The 20,250-nt window shown below is 42.6% G+C and overlaps 1 protein-coding gene across 1 annotated transcript in view; it reads left to right on the forward strand.

Annotated features, from left to right (window-relative positions):
• The first annotated feature begins 4,029 nt into the window (after positions 1–4,029).
• Dsg1 (desmoglein 1) overlaps positions 4,030–20,250 on the forward strand; it is a 70,448-nt gene continuing 54,227 nt past the window's right edge. The window contains exons 1-4 of the mRNA XM_052742748.1: positions 4,030–4,136; positions 4,651–4,796; positions 6,374–6,627; positions 16,884–17,070. Of these exons, the coding sequence (XP_052598708.1) occupies positions 4,030–4,136; positions 4,651–4,796; positions 6,374–6,627; positions 16,884–17,070 (694 nt within the window). The remainder of the gene's footprint in view (positions 4,137–4,650; positions 4,797–6,373; positions 6,628–16,883; positions 17,071–20,250) is intronic.

The raw sequence follows: 20,250 nt of genomic DNA on the forward strand, positions 1-20,250 counted from the left end.
GATTTAGACAAAGGGTGTGTAGGAAGGAAGCCACACTGCTGTGTACTACAGTCTGCAAAGTGGCCGTGAAGAATGGAAGGCTTAAGAAAAAGAGCCCATGAGTGATTTGAAGCTGGGAAAAGAACTGTGTATGTGTGAGTGACATGGAGAAGAGTACCATAGAAAGAAGCCAGACATGGCTGGTGCAGTGTGAGGAACTCGGAAGACATTGCAGAACAAGAAGCTCAGATTCGGGAACAGGGGAAGGGCTTATGGAGTCAATAACTATCCCAGAGGAAAAGCGAATAACTTGGGCAAGAAAACAAATGAGACAACCAGGTTTATAATGTTGAACGTGACACCAAAGCTAAGGGACAGAAAATGACCTAAAAGCTGGAAGAAAGCATTGATGATTGAAGTAATAACCCTGAGAAAGAATCGGGCTTGTCCAGACTGGAGGGCTGGTCTGAGATCACCTGCCAGTGGAGATGACTTACAGACCAGAGACAAAGGAAATCCACAGAGCGCTGAGAGACACTTCTGCACTGAACTAGGTCAAGTAAATAAAAGAGTCCTAGCAAGCGCAAATCCCAGTGAGCCCAAAAAGACAACACGAAGCTCAATCATCATTGAAAGCAGAGGTGATTTCATCCCCAAATGTTCTCTTGTTTTCACGCCCCAGTCTCACAGGGTGTGATGATCAGTGAACCGTGAGCACCAGCAAGCTGATTTCTGACGCTCAAACACTGAAGTGAGCAGGCAGGGATTTGAGGACATAATTCAATGTTCAACCACCTGGAAAATTTCAGGTTTGCATGGAAGCTGAGTTTTTGTGTGTCCTGATCCCTCCTTTGACACAAAAGGCATACATTCAGTTCTTTGCCAAAGCAAAAAGAGAAAGGAGAAGCTGGACAGAGCCACCCCATGCGCAGTGTCCTTAGCCTTTGACAGAGGTTTACTAGGCTGGGGAGCACCAAAGGCATCACATCCCCCTTCACCCAGTTCCATGCTTCCCCTTAGGGGGACTCAGCTCTGGACTTCCAGGACAAGGGGGACAAGAGGACAATGTAAACTCGTAGCTTTCCCAATTTGGAGGTGATAGTCCATGCTGAAGTTGCCTCATGCCAGTCACCATGCTTGACTTCGGTGGATACACCTGTGCTATCAAAGGAATTCCACTCCCACAGTCAGGCTTCCCAGCTGGAGACAGGAAGCACGTGCTCATGGTCAGATTCTCCCTTGAGAAAACCCTTTGTTCCTCACACTCTGGGAAGTCATACTTAGAATTACTCTTCAGGTTAGAGAGGAGTTACTGTTGGGATTTGTTAGGATTCTGCAGCTGCTTCAGCTGTATGACCGCACATGCGCAGTTCAAGAGCTAAGCAAGGGGTCGTCTTGCTTCTCATATCATCAGCGTGCACTGGAGATTACATGCGAGCAGCATGGTCATGCAATCAGCACATGCGTGGCATAGCTCCGTAAACCTACCTGTGGGAACCCTTAAAAAGCCGGACACAGACTCCTCCCCCTCTCTCTGTTCTCTCCTGCCCCCACTATCACTATCTCCCTCCCTCTCTGCACGTGCTCCTCTCCCAGGCCTGGTTCTTTTGTCCCACCCACCCCCAATAAAGCTCTGATACTGGGTTTTGTCATGGCTCATGCTTCATGACCTTTCCACACAATAACCAGTGCTGCTTATCATTTTTAACAGTTACAGCAGGTGCTCATGGGCACAGTCTTGAGCTTAGCAGCTTCATGGTAGATTTGCTGGCCTGCTCCCTGAGCAGTTCTAAAGGGGCCCCAAATGTTCTTTATAAATGCAAATGTGTTAGGAGGTCTATCCAGGCTCTGTACATGAGTGTGTACATGCATGTGTGTGTGTGCATGTGCATTTGGTATTTTTGCCTACGTATGCCCAATTGTGCATGTATGTGCCTGTATGTGAAAGTTAGAGGTCAACCTCTAGTGTCATTTTAAAATTTTTACTTTATTTTATAGACAAGGTCTCTTCCTTATTGGCCTAGAATTTACCAATTAGGTAAGGCTGGTTGGCTGGCCAGCCCCAGGGATCCACCTGTCATCCTTCTACCTCAGCACTGGACAGAAAGGAAGGAAGCAGCGAGAGGGGGAGGGAGGGAGGGAGGGAGGGGGGAGGAAGGGAGGGAGGAAGGAAGGGAGAGAGAAGGATGAGAGATAAAGTTGTTTGATGATACCTAAGGAATGACACTTGTGGTTTATCTCTGGCATGCGCGCGCGCGCACACACACACACACACACACACACACACACACACAGGCACGCACGCACAGAGCCATCGTCATACACATGTCCACTCATACACAAACATGCAACTGAAACAAAGCAGGAACAAAGACAAAGTTTCCTGCAGGAAAGAAGTTGAAAGTTGGACTCGAAATGTGGAGTTGAGACCTAGAAAGAATGAGGTAGAGTTTTCAAGAAGAAAGGAGGAAAAGAAATGGAATGTCAGGAGGAGGAATAGCACAAGCCCTCACACCTTGGGGAAGGAAGTGTGTTTGCTTTTACCATAAGCTGAAAGACTAGAAAAAGGCCTGTGTCAGCGGGTATCGAGCGAATATAGAAACTCGGGGTGTGGCCTCGGGTCCACACTGCTGCTCATCTTGCCTGGTGGGTGAGAGGGGGTGAAGTAGAAAACAAGTGAAGGCAGATGTGCAGAGCGCATTTCAGGAAAGCTTTCAAGTCACAGAACTGCAGAAATTATGACTAAATCCTGGAGTCAAATCAGATTGCCAACTCTGAAGATGACCTTAACATTTCTAGGAGTAGTCTGAGAAATCCCCTTCTGGTCATCATAAATACAGTATTGTTGTCCAGTGGGTGGGTGTGGGTTGCTGGCTATCTCATGCTCTGGGTGAGAAAAATGGAAGTGTGATTATTTAAATGATGGGTGTTTGCAGGAAGCTACAGGAAAGGTTCGGTGGAGGGTGATCCCCGTGGACTCAACGGCCTCTAATTGCACTTTTACAAGTCGCTTCTCCTTTATCTGTCAACCTTTGGATGTGAGACACGCCTTCCCACCAGAGATCATTTTTCTAGCATGATAATGTTTTTCAGAGACTTTGAGACGTTCTTTTGCATCATGGAGACATGGCAAATCCTGGAAATAAATTGATGACAGTAAAACTTTTTTTGAAGAAAAAGAAAATCTGGGAGTTTTTGGTTTTCAACATCTGACCTCAAAATGTTTTCAAAATCAAGGAAGTCAAAGTTACTACAAGAAAAAGAGCTTTCAGAAATATACTGTAATCTCATTAGCTTTCCAGTATCTACCTGACTATTATTGCTTAAAACAGTATGCCAAGGCTTTATGAATTGCGGGTGGAAACACTTATTGCTAATTGCACTTGTGAAACAAATAACAATGTCTGGGTCGTGCCTCGCTCTCCCTCAAAGCTGTTTGTAACTGTACCCACAAAGTGAGGAATAGGTCCTGACTCTTTGACCACAATTCTGAAAACAAATGGCCTGTATCTATATCACATGGTTGTCTATAGTAGTGACTTACATTGGTTCCAACTCTGAAGTACTATTATTTAAAAGAGAGTTTGTACATACTCCAGTGTTTCCATAGAAACCTTTAACTCCATAAAAATGCCATAAGAAAGTTATATCTTTGAATAAAAGGGACTTTCAATTTTTTTCATTCATTTTTATCTCACGAGTATGAGCATGTATGTGCACCATGTGTATGTTTAGGACCTGGATCCCTGACCCTGGAGTAACAGATGATCGTGAGCTACCGTGTGGGTACTGGAAACCAAGCACAGGTCCGCTGTAAAAGCGGCAAGTGCTCTCTCCTACCTGCTGAGCCATCGGTCAAGCCCTTAAGAAGAATTTTTAATTTTAAAATATAACTGTCTCTGCTTATATTTATTTATTTTTTTTCAGTCTGAATTGAAAACTGAAGAAAGTCTCTTAAGAAAAAGGCATACAGAATATCAAAGAGACATAAATTTGTATTCACATACTTTCACAAAGTCAAGTTTGTGTGATAACAGATATCTCAACAATATGGCTGCATCAGCAGCGACATCAGTGGACAGACTAATGCAGAAGGAGAAACCTCAAGGGGTCTCAATTCCAGACGAAGAACTACAGACAACTAATGACTGCACAGAGTGAGAGTTAGCCTCTGCCAGGGATACCCCAACTGGTTATCCAAGACACAGTGGTCAGCCCCGAAATCATGTTCACACAAGCAACACCAAATGCACACACCAGGTTGAATTTACATATTCATGTGTTTACATATAGGTATATGTAACAATAATAATTAAAGGGAGAAAAGGCCATCAATTTGAGAGGGAGTCGGGCCACATGGGAGGGGCTGGAGAAAGGAAAGGGAAGTGGAGAAATTATGTAATTAGATTTTACTTAAAATTTAAAAATCATAAACCAAAAATTATAGCACTCAAACTTTTCTCTTAAAACGGTTTAAAAAAAAAAAGCAACAACAGCTGAAAAGCCATAAGGTATTAATCAACTGCATTTTCTGGGAATATCTGTGTGTTCTGAGTACTTGGACATTTAGTTGACTCTGAGTGTCTTCTCCCCTGCTCACTGGCTTTTCCACTTCCAAGCCTGTGTTTAAGCATTTCAATCAGGACAGATTAATATATCCCCTATTCACAGATACCTGCTGATTCAGAATGGGTCCTTTTCTAATTGCTTTGAGTGCTCATGGGCGCTCATTTTGGCTCTCGGCCAAGCATCCAGTCATCAGAGAAGATTATCCTTCCACACCCTGCTGAGAAGAGAGTCGGAGACTAGTTCTTCTGGTGAGCAGAGTCACCAGATCAGACTTATGCTTAGTGTGTTGTTTTAAATGAAGAGCTGTTTGTTGATTAAAGTCAACACAATAGAATACGAGATGCGGCTGTGCTTTTATTCCCTGTAAATAGCATCTTTATTGGAATTTATAATTGTTATTAGCAAGTTTCAAAATCCCATTTCTGTCTCTTTCATCTCTACCCTTGCAAATTAATAAATATATTTCCTGATAGAATCATCTTCCTGCTGTTCCGCATATAGGTCTTTATGTTAGCGCTTTCTTCTTGGGGGTAAATATTCATGCTACAATTTTGAAAAAGAATCCTGATATTATGGCACAGAACTTCATGCATTGTTTATTGTCCTTCTGGACGTAGAAGTCCAGAAGCACATATTATCTTCGACCTGGATAATTGTTTGAACCTCCTAAATGCCTGGAGGAAGCTCCCATGTGGGAGATCTGGGTCTTCATAAAAGTGAAATGGAATATTTTCACAAGCAAACTGATATTCCAGAGTATGATGGGGAGCTGTTCGTGGAACAGTGAGGGCACACAGGGGAAGTTCTAGAGCCCACCCCCACCTCCCTGTTTCCTCTACTAAACCTACATCCAGGAAGTCCCACACTGCTTTTGGTGATGGAGCATTAACTCATCTCAGGAGAGATCTCTGTAGTGCTGAATGGAAGAGCACCCCACAGAGGGTTCAGATTCACTTGCTAAGAGTAGAGATTTTGCCATGAACCTTGTGAGAGAAAGATCTTAACAGCAGGATTTTTTTCTTATATATATGGGTGTTTTGCCTGGATGTGTGTATGTGCACCATGTGTATGCAGTGCCTAAGTGGCCAGAAGAAGCCAGATTCCTAAGGACTGGAGTCACAAACGGTTGTGAGCCACCATGAAGGTGCTGGGAATCAAGCCCAGGTCCTCTGGAAAAGCAGTCAGTGTTCTTAACCACTGAGCCTTCTCTCCAGCCCTCAGATACAGGATTTTTGTCTTCTTTCTTTAGTACCAAGGAGCAAAGGAAGTTCTGGGTGTTCGGCCACTAACCTACACCCCAGTGCTTAGATGCAGAACTGAATGATCAATGAGTACCAAGAGAATGGCCTTAGGAAATGAATCACAGGCAGAAGTCTGAAAACATCTCCATCTTCCACAAGGCTCTAAGAGTTCAGCTCCTGAAAGTGAATAACTGAATGTCAAGTGATGGCAATCACAACTTTTGCTAAAACGTAAGATAAACAACAACGCCGCTCACATTCTCTCAGAGGCAGTGCACAATGTTGCTGCCTAAGTGCCTGCTCGCACCCACCAGCTGACATCTAGATTAGAAAACTAAAAAGCACCTGGCCCGCCTTTTCTAAGAATCCCCCACATTTTATAAAAAGTCAGCTCAGTTAAAAAAAAAAAAACAACAACCAGGTCTCTGCAGCTCTCAGAACTCATCAGGGAAGTTTTATTGTGCAGTGAAAGGCAGTCAGCACAGAATCTTACAACTGGCCAAATACAGAGAATAAGTGTCTATGGATTGCTCAGCCACAGGTGGAACATCCATGTCACACTTATCACATTCCCCTCTCCCAAGACTCAGGTACCACCATGGAAGAAGGGTCAGAAGAGACTGAGAGGCAGAGTGAAGAGGACAGGGTTGAAACGGTGTCTTCCAGCCATGACAGGACTCCTCCACTCACACTCTCACGGCAGCTGCGGCTGCCTGCACAAGATCAAAATAGTCAACACTCCAGACTGGAGAGGGAGGGGCTCACAAGCGCCTACCCCTACCTGAGGAGCTGTGGACGGCTGGCAGCTCTGGAGGAGGACAGTTGCTTTTCCTTGAGGGTGTGGCCCATGGTAGACTGAACAAGCTCTAAAGGCTAGTCTGACATGCACACATATGTAGACAGCATAAAATGTACTCTTTGGGTTATAAAGAAAAGAAGACATAAGATCGAGAGGGGTAAGATGGATGAGAGGAGTTGGGGGATAAATAAATGGAGAGGCGAGTATGATGAAAATATGTATAAAATTCTCAAAGAATTAATAAAATGTCATATTAAAAAGAAACTCGGTATCTGTAACCTTCATTGTGCTACGTCAAGATCTCATCAACACCAGTATGTTCCTATGTTACTTCTCACAGAATTCACTAAGTCCAAGTTTGTGTCTCACCGGGGCTCCCGCAACACGCCCTGTTTATAGAAACATCTCAGGCATGGAGTTAAAAACCGCAGAACAGATTCTGGAACCACGTTCTCTTTTCTTCCTTTGTTTCATGCCCTTCTTGAAGTAAATGCTTTATTAAAAAGGGACACACAAGCATTCTTTCCTCAGACCTCAATTAAAGGCTTTAGAAATGGTGCCACCTAATTGCATCTTATAATACAAGGTAAGCAGTGTAAGTATCCTAATTCCTCTAGGTTTCTTTCTTTCTTTTTAATTGTCTTTCTTTCTTTCTTTTTTATAGCTTTTACTATGTGGAAACGGTCAAGAAGCATTTACACAGCACTTGACATTCATTTACTCTCCCAAACCAAAGGAGGTTTCTTCCTCCTTTGAACAGAAAGTCCAATAGGAAAGGCCCTGTGAAACCTGAGAAAGATGCCTCCCCTTGCTCCTAGGAGCTTATATTGAGTATGTGGTGTGGGTGTGGGTGTATGGGTGGGTGTGAGTGTGGGTATGTGTGGGGTGTGTGGGGGTGGGTGGGTGAGTGGGTGTGTGTGTGTGGATGGATGTGGGGTGTAGAGGTGTATGGAATATGTATGAGTGTGTGTGGGGGTAGGTGTGGGGTATGTGTGAGTATGGGGTGGAGTAGGGGGTAAGCTGTGTGTGATTGTGGGGTGTGGAGGAGTGTGGAGCATGTATGAGTGTGTGTGTGTGTGTGTGTGTGTGTGTGTGTGTGTGTGTGTGTGTGGATAGGTGTGGGGTATGTGTGAGTGTGGGGTGGGGGTGTGTGGGTTGGGAGGTGAGGTGTGTGTGGGTATGAGTGTATATACAACAGGGCACAGTAAGCAGGAGCATGTATATAAACAACCAACTGCCATTCAAGTCAGAATGAGGAGGTGGTTTATAAGATTATAAGAACACGTGCAAAAGGTGTATGGACGAAGGCAACATCTTCCCCATGGGTAGGTACTGGTGGCACTATGATGGCACCATGGCACTATGGGCAGAGTAGAGGAGTCATTCTCTGCAGAAGCTGAGCCTAGGGCAAAGGATGGGGCCACTGTTCATGAGGGAAATGACCAGCACTTGCCTGTCTTTATCTGGAAGAAACATGGTGCTCACATGCCATGAACAAGTGAATGTGTCCTGGGGTGCATATGGTCCCAGTAAGGTGGATTGCATCTGCAGGTCAGAGGCCAGTCTCTTGGAATGAGCGCTCTTCTCTCTTGTTGAAAGTTCCCATTTACTGCAGACCTTAGGAATATGGTATCTGGGTCTCGGTTTGAGCCTTTGTCATATGCTTTCAAATATTCATTTACTTAATCAGCAAATGTAATAAGAAATTAACCCAAGTTAAAATAGCTAACAATGAATGCAGAGAACATAAGATGACGTCACAGGAACTGATTTTTTTGGTGAGTCCTGAGACCTCCTCTTCCGACTGTTACAGTTTTTCAATACCCCCTTCCCCTGATTTCCTGGCCACTTTTATTCTTCCTTTCTTTCTTTAATGAGTTTTTGCAGCCAGGTCTCAAACAGCCAGGACAGCCTTTGCTGATAAAAAAAAACACCGCGCCCATCTCAAATGGAAGAAGAGATCATTTATCCTGGAGAGGAATACCAGTGACCATGATCCGGAAGCGCAGGTTCAGGTTACCTCAAATGCCACGTTCTAATGCAACAGCGGTTCCCAAAACTTTCGGTGGTAACGGAACAAAGAAAGTTAGGAATCAAGGCGTTGGCAGAGTTAAAGTACAGTGGTAGAAAGATCGGGTAGTCGGGTGAGGGCAAAGCATAGAGGTTTCTGTTACAGCCGCAGATGTTATCTGATAGTGTTCTAAGCCTTCGGGTTGCTGGAGGTGAGGGCGTGTGTTTATGCATTCCAGAAAAGGGGATTTTTAACTGAAAAAACCACAAGGATATTAAGTCAAACACAGAGGTGGTTAACAAGTATCTATTTTGGAAGCTAAAGATAAGGCAAGATAAATAATCCTGGGCTGGAAACTCCCGCTCTTCATGGTCACTGACGTTTTAATCAGTCAATTAGCCTTGTGTAATCTTTAACAAAAGTACAACTATTTAATGTTTTATTTTTTTGAGGGGGGGGCGGAATTATATCATGATGAAGATAATCTTGAACCTTATGGCCTCCACTTCCCAAGTGCTGGAAGCACAGGCATACAACGCCATGCCAGGCTTGATAGCTTATTTTCTACATAATTAAAAATTGCTAAGACTTTCATTTAGCCATTTTCAGCGTTGGTGACAGCATGCTGTCTTCTAGGGATTGTGTGAGAACTGAAGACATTTCACAGGCATTCCTGGTGCTGTGGCTTGTTTACCTTTGCATTGTATGCTAAAAAAAAATTTTAAAAAAAATAAGCAAACTCCATAAATGTTCCCTTGGGAGAACCTACGGCGCTCTGGGGGGGTCTTGGGAAGGTCATACTGCCTGGCTAGAAGAACCAAGGACAGCTTCAGCGCTTGGCTCAAGCCGGCCCTGAAGACAAGAAGTGAGGAGAGGATGTGAAAAGCGGGAACCTGGGGATGATTGACAGGTGTAACCGGGACTGGAGAAAACAGAGCTGGAGTGGAAGGTGACGTCACTGAAACCAGGGAAAAGAGCTGCTTCCCCTGGTGATGGGCAGTGGGGCTGGAGGAGGCTCCTTGTTGACTCGGGTTTTATAAGGTCTAGTGGGTTTGAACACTGTGATAGCTCCCTAGAGAAAGAGCAAGTGTAAATTCCAAGGCAGGATTCTGTCTCCAGCCACCAATTCACAGTCCAGATAGCTCCATCTTCGTTTGGGAGCTCACCATGGTGCCCTTTCAAACCCTGGCTTTTCCTCACAGACTCACTGTTCGGCTTCACCTGACCAAGTCTGACACTTTCTGTGGGTCCCTTTAAATATGGCTTCTGTGACAACTTCAGATAATTCCTCCGTGAAAATAAACTACTCTAAAGGCCCCTGCAGCCAAGCCCGACACCCCTAGTTTAGTCCCTGGGACTCACATGATGGAGAGAACCCATTCCTAAAAGGTGACCTCTGACCTCCACGTGCCCATCATGGCATACACCCCGAATGTAGCAGACTTTTTTTTTTTGGGCCACCAACCTGCTCCCAAATCATGACACAGAGACTCATTTAGTTTTGAATGCTTGGCCTAGCTTAGCTCTTTTCTGGCTAGCTCTTTTAACTTAAGTTAACCTGTTTCTCTTTATCTGCCTTTTGCCTCGGGGCTTTTTACCTTTCTTACTTCTGTATATTTTACTTTCACTGCTTCTCTATGTCTGTCTGTCTGGCAGCTGCCTGGTTTCTTGCTCTGGATGTGTCCTTCATTCTCTCCTCCTCTTTCTTCTCTTCTTCTTTTCTTTCTTCTGAGTCTAAATTTCTCCTCCTACTTATTCTCTCTGCCTGGTAGCCCTGCCTATCCCTCTCCTGCCTAGCTATTGGTCCTTCAGCTTTTTATTAGACCAATCAGGTGGCTTAGGCAGTCAAGTTGAAACAGATCCAACACATCTTTACATAATTAAACATGTATCCTTACATTGTTAAATAAATGCAGCATAAAAAATAGTAACACACCTTTACACACTTAAAGTAATTTTCTGCAACATAAACAAATATAACACATCTTTGCCCAGTTAAAACAATATTCCAAAATACCCATACATATAAACACACACACACACACACACACACACACACACACACACACACACACACACACACAAAGTAACTACATGTAATAAAAACGTTTGAAGTACTAATAAGCAACTCTTTTCTTGACTGCCATGGTGCTCTAGGCCTATCTGAATTAAATGAGCACATGTAAGACAGGAGCTGTTATTGCTTATGGAGATCTACACAGAACACTTGCTCTGTAGCTCACATTGTTAAGCTACACCATTCTCTTTAGTTCTCAGAGCTGACGGAGGAACATTTACTTTATTATTGTTCTACAAATATGTAAACTTGGACAGAGTTTAGGTAGCCTGTCGTAGGCCACATAGCTCATAACTCCTGTAACAGAGCCAGCACCTCTGCCAGCCAGCCTGGCCATGGGGTCCAGACTCTTAGCCAATCTTCTATAAAAAAAAATCCTGCAAACAAAAGACTGAGTGTCTCTGACCGTTGTGGTTTCAGTAGCTCACTCGGCACTGGAAGCATTCAAAGCCATCTGTTTTGTTACGATCTTATCTTTCGATTGTTGGTGAATAACATTAGGTAATTTCCTGTGATAGCATATCCTGGTCTCACTGCCACATGGCCAGTAGGCTGTTTCTAATATTTATCTTGAATCTCCCTTCATGTGATGGAGAGGCATTGTCACAGACACAGTCTTAAATGAGACATACACACATACACACACACATACATACATACATACATGGCTGGAGAAGTGTTTCTCTTCTTGCAAAAGACTAGGGTTTGGTTCCCAGCACCCACATGGTTGCTCATCAATGTCTGTAACTCCAGTTCCAGGGGATCCAACGCCATCTTCTGGCCTCTAAGGGTACTGCGTGCACTTGGTGCACAAATACATGAAGTCAAACACTTACACACATAAAATAAAAATAAATAAATATTTCTAAAAACTTACTCTCTGGACCAAATAATTCCCCTCGAACACACAAATGCATACTCCTTTCCCAAACCCAAGAAGTCTTTTGTTAGCTTGTTTGTTTGCTGTTTTTTGTGGTAGGGACAGGATCCTATGTATATGTACACTCTGGGATGGCCTCAACTATGTAGCTGAGGATGACCTTGAACTCCCATCCTCCTGCCTCCAGCTCCCCAGTTCAGAGAGTATAGGTGTATGCCATGCTCTGTGCTGTGGCTAAGGATGGAACTGGGACTTTTTCCATGCTGTCTTCAAGCACTGTACCAGCTGAGCTACGTTCTCAGTCCCTCTCCCTATTTTCCTTTAGTTTTAGGCAAAGCTGCAGGAAGAGTTAGTTCTCTGTATTCACTCTCAATCCTGTTTTCCATTAAGCCCTTCTCTAGCCAGCTTTCCATTCCTCAGTTTCTCAGAAACTGAAACCAACTAATAGTCAATTCCTCATGCTCAGCATAATGCAACAGTGTTCAATATAGGAAACATTTGGTCCCAGTGTGCACACTTCCTGTTTCCTCCTCACTGTTCACCAGTTTCTACACTCATTGGCCAGCTCTGCCTCTCCTTCCTGAACTCTTAGGTTTTTTGTTTGTTTGTTGTCCTGTTTCTCTTCTTTCTCCCTACACTGTATTGGTGTTCTCCTCTTAACTCATGGTCTGAAAAATCATGTAGGCAACAATAACTACCAGTGTTTTATATCCAGCCAGGTCTTCCTTTCTGAGTTCAAATTGGTCTATCCAACTGAGAAATCGACATCTTCTCTTAGAAACTTCATCAGAATATGAAGCTTAACATTTCAACTGAATTCTTTACATATGTACTCGTTTGTCATGAAACTACAGCATCTGTAGTTTTTTCCCCATTGAAATGATATATTTTTATTTACAACTCCATCTCACCAAGAAAAGTGACAACACCACAGATTCCTCCTTAGCAAGTCCTCTCGGCCCCACTTCCGGCAGGTATTCTGGACAGCTTGCTCCCACCTGCATTGCTCTGGTAAATAATGCTTCAACTGAGATGATTCTCTTGAATTACATCAGTAGCCTCACGGCTCCTATGTCTGTTACTCTGTTTATCACTAGAGTCTGTATTACACACTGTGGCTATAAGGATCCTCTGAACATGGCAGCCAAATCACATCTTCTCTCTGTTAGGACTCGACGATATTATCTCAGGTTCATTGAAATTTTTGAGTTCCTTCTCGATGATTTTGCAAAGTCCCCAACATCATCTGTCACACCCCTGCCTTTGGCTTCCTGACGTCATCCCCTTCCTCTAAACTCTAAAGACTTGCTTCTTTAAGATATTTTCATTAGGTGCCATGGACGTAGTTCAATTGAGAAATTGCTTGCCTAGCATTCATGAAGCCCTGGGTTTACTCCCCAAGACCTCATAAAACAAGTGTAATGGTATGCGCCTGTAATCCTAGGACCGGGTGGTGGAGGCTACATAGGAGGTTGGAAGCTAACCTGGGCTATTGGAGATATTGTCTTAAACAAAGAGAAAAGAGCAACGATAATTGTTTGGCTCTTTCCTCCAGTTAAAATACCCTTCCCCCGGATAACTAGACAGCCCCATTTTTATCCAAAGTTGCGCTCAACAATCATGGGCTCGATAAAACTTAACTTAATCCCCTTATTTAACCACAAGGAGTTCCACTTTTATATTCCCCTTCCTCAATTTATTTTTTTCCCAAAGTGATTCACACATTCCTACCTGTCAAGCTCTTCATTTTATTATCCTTGTCTGCTTCCCCCCACAAGCCCATACTCACCATTAACTCAGGGATGCAGGAATATTTTACTTATGTCCCAAGTGCCTGCAATGGTGCTTTGCACATGGTGGGAACTGATGATCATATGCTCAATGAATAGTCGTGAAAATGATTGCCTTCATTCCACTTCAGAGTTTGCATAATGCATTGCTTTTAAGTCCACTTTTAAGTCTCCAGCTTGGCTTCCACACTTATCATACAATTGCAACTTTATGTATGGTATTATCTCAAAATCTAAAATTAGTTTGTCTTAGAAGAAGCAATAAGCTTGAGCCCTTCAGTGGTAAATAGGTCTGGACTCTAACAACTCTGACAACAAGTGGCCAATGGTTTGCTCACTTGTATAACTTCTTGGCCTGCCTTGCAGATGTTCTGTAAGATTTAGTCTCTGTTATTGATGTTACTGCTGCTGTGGTTATTGATGTTGATTTTAGACAGGGTGTCTGCCCTTGAACATTTTGTGTGCCTGAGGAAGACCTTGAACCCCTGATCTTCCAGCCTCTATCTTCCCATATTGGAATTACAGGCATTCATTGTCCTTATAAATTTGTATGTAGTATAAAGCCTTCAACTATGGGTTTCACATGCTGTACTACTCTCTAAGTCTGCAGTACAAGAGAACAGATGACATTTTTGTCTTGGTCTTCTCTTATAACTAGCAGCAAGCACTTGGACTGTTCTGGGGATATGTGTAGTTTTTGGTGCCTGTCCTGGATCTCGCTCTGTAGACCAGGCTGGCCTCAAACTCACAGAGTTCCTGAGTGCTGGGATTAAAGAAATGTGCCACTAATGCCTGGCATACACTCTCTCAATTTTGATGCCAAGATAAGATAGTAATTTCTCTTCTCTGGGTCCTCTGCATACAGAGAGCCAGAGAGTGGACCTTGATTTAACGACCCCGGAGTTCCTTTACAACTGCAAGATTTTATGGTCCTACTTCCTTTAATTACCCAAAATTTACAAAGTATCAAAGTTTATCCTATATTTGGAATACCATGCTCATTTATACATTCACAGATATGTTTTATAGTTCCATGGATTTAGAATGAAAATTTCAAATTTACCACTTCTAAATAAATGAAGGTGGTTTTCCAGAGTTCTTTAGTTTCTTTCTGCTTTGATCTCTCTCTCTCTCTCTCTCTCTCTCTCTCTCTCTCTCTCTCTCTCTCTCTCTCTCGTGTGTGTGTGTGTGTGTGTGTGTGTGTGTGTGTGTGTAAGCTTAGTTAAGGTGTTAAGAAAAGTGAATGCAGTCCAGTATGAATGACAGATTAGCAGTTAACCAAACAGCAGGATGTGTTGGGTACCATGACCCACTTCCTCAGAGAATCAGGAAACACTGCATAGAGGAGAAACCATCTGAGATGCACATACCTAGTTTTGACAAAGAAGCTAAAATTATACAATGGATAGAGGAAAGCATCTTCAACACATGGTGTGGTCTAACTTAATGTTGGCATATATAAGAACCCAAATACATCCATATCTATCACCCTGTACAAAACTCAAGTCCAAGCGGATCAAAGACCTCAACATAAATCCAGTTACACTGAGTCTGATAAAAGAGAAAGTGGGGGGTAGCCTTGAACACATTGGCATAAGAGACAACTTCCTGAACAGGACACCAATAGCGCAGGCACTAAGGCTGACAATTAATAAATGAGACCTCATGAAACTGAAAAGTTTCTGTAAGGCAAAGGACCCCATCAATATGACAAAACAACAGCCTTCAGAATGGGAAAAGACCTTCACCAACCCCACATTTGACAGAGGGCTGACTTCTAGAATATATAAAGAACTTAAGAAACTAGACATCAACAAACCAAATAGTCCAATTAAAAATGGGGTAGAGATCTAAACAATTTCTGTTTCATCGAGTAATTTTTTTTCACAGGCTTCTCTCTCATGTATCTAATCAGTGCCTCGTATGCATGTCAATCCTGGCCAATCACCCCATCCTCACTGAGCCCAGAGGTACACATCTGGACAGCAGAAAGGGAGGCTTTCTGGTATGCACGTTCTTACACCTCACAAGTCAACAAACAGCTCTTACATCTTAGCACACACAGAGAGAATACATTTTATGTGCTTATTTATTCCTTGTGAGCACCAAAAGAGCTCTCTGTGAAAGCAAAAACTACTTTAGAATCTCTAAAATGAAATAATCAATACTTTTTGCTTCCCCTCTAGCTCTGAAACTTTGAAGCTTTCTAATATTTTTTAAATTAGGGTAAAGATATAATCAAGAGGTCAAGTAACCAACATATGGCTGTGAAGCCATGCAGAGGCCTCATCCTAAGAGACAGGCAGAGCTGGGTCCAGCAGCAGAGTCTGGATTCTGAGAGGATGAAGACCACATAGCACACAGCATTGTTCATCAGCAGAGCACCTCCTGATCCACTTACGCCTGAGATTTGGGTAGACAGTGCTCAAAACTCTTCATTTAAAAAATTATTTATTTATTTACACAAGACAGGATCTTACTGCATAGCCCTAGCTGGCTTCTCTATGTAGACCAGGCTGGCCTCAGACTCACAGAGATCCATCAGCCTCTGTCTCTCAAGTGCTGGAAGTAAAGGCATGGATAACTGCACTTGGCCATAACCATTTTTAAAAGCTATTATAACACATTGATAATTTGAGATCCTTTATACAATAAAACAGGGTCACCTCAGATGGCTGTATCTTGGTCTATTTCCCCAAGTGAAGAAGGACCAGTGTCTGGGGAAGGGCCATCTACACCAACACATAGATTCCGACCAGCTCTGCTCATGAACACTTGCATGAAGTCCTCTAAGAAATCCTAGACATCATTGGACAGAGTGCTAAAAGGGTGGTCTTTGTGGTAATCTGGGGTACTCTCTACATCTGAAGAGACCCATTATAATGAAAGTCTCAGAACTCTTTGCTCAGCCCTTTCACCCAGAAATCACAATTCACCGATCTTTTACAGTTTATAATTTTCTTTACATTTATTTGTTTGTTTGTTTATTGTTCAGTGAGCCATCTTGCTAGCCCCAGTTTGTCATTTTTAATAAGTAGATAACATAAATCCTTAGCTAGCTTCCGATGTGACTCAATATCTCCTCGGAGAAGGTCCTAAACAGATCCTACCAGAAATCAGAACATTACACTTGGGCTTCTGTTCACTATGAACTCTACAATTAGACCCAACTCACCATCAGCTACAGAAATCAAGTTCAGACTTTGCTATTGCAGGGCAGCAACAGCCTTCTGTCCTCCCTCCCTGGACCCAGTGCAAATCATAGCATTGGCGGCCATTGCTCCATTCAGCTCTTAACTGGCTTTAGGAGCCCAGTCTAATGCTTTTTCTTGAGTCATGGGGAGTCTGGAGCGTCCACAGTTTTATTCAGGTGGTGCCAACCTTTCCTTACTCATCCCTTCAGTCTCACTGTTTGCCCAGCCCTGTCTCTCCCTCTGTCTTTTCCCTACCAAGTTTTCAACAGCACCCTCCTGGGAACTGCATCCTATCCCATGCAAGTTTTGGCAAACTTTCATGTGTTTTTCTCCTTTCTCTCAGCCTCCATCCTATCCTTGTAAAGCCCAAACATGCCTAATCTCAGCAAAGTCTCCTCAGGCCTCAGTAAATCCCAAGCCCAGCCCAGAGTCTGAAAGCAGGCTGCTGCTTGTTCTGGGATCTTCTCCAGCCCCACCCTGCCATCTTTCTCCACCCACCGCCCCCACCTACACCCAGTCCACACCCAGAGGTGAGTACCTGCCCTCCCAAGCTAGTTACTGCCCTCCCCACCCCTGGAGCAAGTTTTACTGCTCATTATTCACCAGAGGGTGGAAAGCACTGAGACAGCGCTCAGTCCCTCTAGAGACGCTCCTGGAGGAGCTGGGGTTCTCTAGGACAGCAGCCTTCAGTCCTTTTCTTTTTCACTATAGCCCATCTCAAGAAATACTTTTTCACTTTGACCCTTTCCACTCTGATCCAGGGCATACACAACACACACACACACACACACACACACAGAAAGAGAGAGAGACAGACAGACAGTCAGACAGAGACAGACACAGAGAGAGAGAGAGAGAGAGAGAGAGAGAGAGAGAGAGAGAGAGAGAGAACCGAAATTAAGTCATCACAATAGAAAAAAATAACTGAAGGTACAGAATAGTACATACACAAAATTAATTCCCACTAACTCAACTACGTGTTTAAAAACAACAGAACTTAAAATTGTGTGTGTGACTTTCATTAATTTCATGCATTATATATATTTCTGCACTGCAATAATAATATTTTGCTCAGCACTTGCTCGAGTCTGGAGAACGTGATAAATTACACAATCCTTTTGGTTGTCAAGGAAGCATGGGTATTTGCTCTGTTTTCTAGTAAGAACCTGAGAAACAGAAAAGTTAAACGACACAGTCGACAGGTGGGAAGTGATTGGAGCGGGATCTGAACCCACGCTGACATAGTCTACAAATGAGGCCCCAGCCTGGTACCAGACATGGGTGACACTGCCTAAGATCAGCTCATACAATGAAGTATATTGCTAGTTAGAGCAGTTTAAGGGTTTTCACAGTTTTTATGATGGAAGTTATTCTGATTTCATGCCTTATTCACAAGAAACACTCATGTTGACACTTTCTTGTAAATTTTTGAAATGATATAATCATCTTAATACAATAAATTGTGGTAACAATACAGTATTTCCTGTTAAATATAAAACATTTATTTGTTTGTTTGTTTGCTTGTTTATTGGTTTTTCAAGACAGAGTTTCTCTGTGAAACTCTGGTTGTCCTGGAAATCACTCTGTAGACCAGGCTGGCCTTGAACTCACAGAGATCCACCTACCTCTATCTCCAGAGTGCTGGGATTAACGGCGTGCTCTACCACTGCCTGATTAAAACACATTTTTAGTCAATCACATGTCTAACTTTTCAGACAGATGGATTTTATAAGTAGAACAGGAAAGGCTTTAAGCTAACCCTGCAGTTATCTGTTATTCTTGAACTAAAGGAGAAAAGGTAGATACTAGAAAAATTACCATAACGTGAATGGCAATAAAAATTTCCTAAAAACAAGGTCTTCCCCATTTTCCCACAATCTTAAAATCAAGAGTCTTATCCCCACTCCCTCGAAGAACCTTTTTGGAATGGATAGCTACTGGGAGAAGGAAAATCCATTTATTCAATGGAGTGACCCTGCATATATCAACCTCACCCCAGGGCAGGCCCATGCTCAGGTGTAGTTGGCCCACATAAATCAGACTCCATGGTTTGTTAGTTTGTTCAGTCTCATTTTGTTTTGGGTTTATTTTTATTTATTATTACTAATACTATTATTATTATTATTAGAGAAAAAGAACATGAATTTGGGTATGTAGACATGGGGAAACATCTGGAAGGAGCTAAGGGAGAGGAAAGAATACCATCAAAATACACTGTATAACTTTGTCAAAAGTTAAATTAAAGCATTTTTAAAAATCAAGAGGATTAGCAAATTGAGCAGAAACGTTTTCCACTTAAGAAAAACAATAAAGCTCTGCTTCTGTGTTTAAATTTTGTCCACAATTTTAGCTATTAGTTGTGGTTCCCTTGGATAACTGTAAAGCTAATAGAAGTCTTAGTTCCTTTGAGGATGCCCACACACACGGTGAGTTCATCATTCTGATCATTGTTAGGTAACACTGATATTAGCCTCCCTGTGTCTGAGTTATACTTTTCAAAGTCAAAGTGCCATATCAATGAAATAATGAAGTGAGAGATGGACCAAATGTGGAAGCATGCATGACAAGAATCAATAGACTTCAGTCAGCAGTGGACTAGTCTTTCTTGTTGCATCAAGTCCCTAAGTGTCTTTTGTAATGTGGCAGCACTACATTAATACTTGTTCTCAAACCCAAACTTATTTCCTTTTCAGATATACAGAATGCATACTGGGTAGTACAAACTCATTAGTGTGTATAAAAGCAACAACTTGCTATTATGCCAAACCAAAATTTTCAGCATGCAAAAAAAAAAAAACCACCAGGTAATTAATTATTGTATTAAGAGCCACATTAATTAACACAATTCTAATGTTTCTTTTCTCTGAAATTTAGAAGAAAATGTGTTTATTATGGGCACTTATTTCCTGGACTCTCATATTGCTATGGCTAGGAGCAGTCCTAGTTCTTCTAACAAAACAATTCATTTTGGAGGAAAGAACTCTGCAATCCAGAGATGGGTCAACATGACTTAAGCATAATTTATTTTCAAATGTATGGCAGTGAGCCCTGATGAAAATTACCCCCAACTTCCTTAAATGTCACCAAGCAAGCCTCTGGTCTTTAATGCCACAATACTGTGAGACTGAGAAAAATTTGGCTTAGCTTCTTAATGCTTCTGTACTTCTAAGCTCTTTGAGACCCTTCATCTTCCAGACTGTTTTCTGTGACTAATAGTTGCTCAAGAGAGAGAACAGGTAGAGTGTAAAGCTCTGTGAGCAGGGTGCACCCACACAGAGAAAAAACAAGTTTAACACGTTCCTGTTGAGCACACCCTTAGCCAGACCTATTAATTTAGAAAAATAATAGTAATATTAATATAAGCCACTGTTGTAGCCAGTCGGATAATAAGACACCGACTGGTGTAAAACAGTGGGAAAAACCTTCCCGAGTTGTGCAAGGGTTGTTCCACTTCAACACGAACATGCACAATTAAGCGAGTGGGAGAGGTCTGCTCTGTGCTTGTGGTCCTACCTGAGAGTTGTCGCCAAAGTATTGAACACATGGTTGGGCAGGAAAAGGAATACTATTCAGCTTCTACTAACATCTCTAAACTCAAGTTATTCTGAGGTAAATGGCTTAATGTTTCAACCAAATAGTCACCTCAACTTAGAGAGTTCAGTAACCATGCACCCTTTTATCTTAATACTGCTTGCAGGGTCTGGAAATTC

The sequence above is a fragment of the Peromyscus californicus genome, unplaced genomic scaffold, assembly GCF_007827085.1.
Source record: "Peromyscus californicus insignis strain IS unplaced genomic scaffold, ASM782708v3 Scaffold_17__1_contigs__length_78620276, whole genome shotgun sequence".
NCBI classification, from domain to species: domain Eukaryota; kingdom Metazoa; phylum Chordata; class Mammalia; order Rodentia; family Cricetidae; genus Peromyscus; species Peromyscus californicus.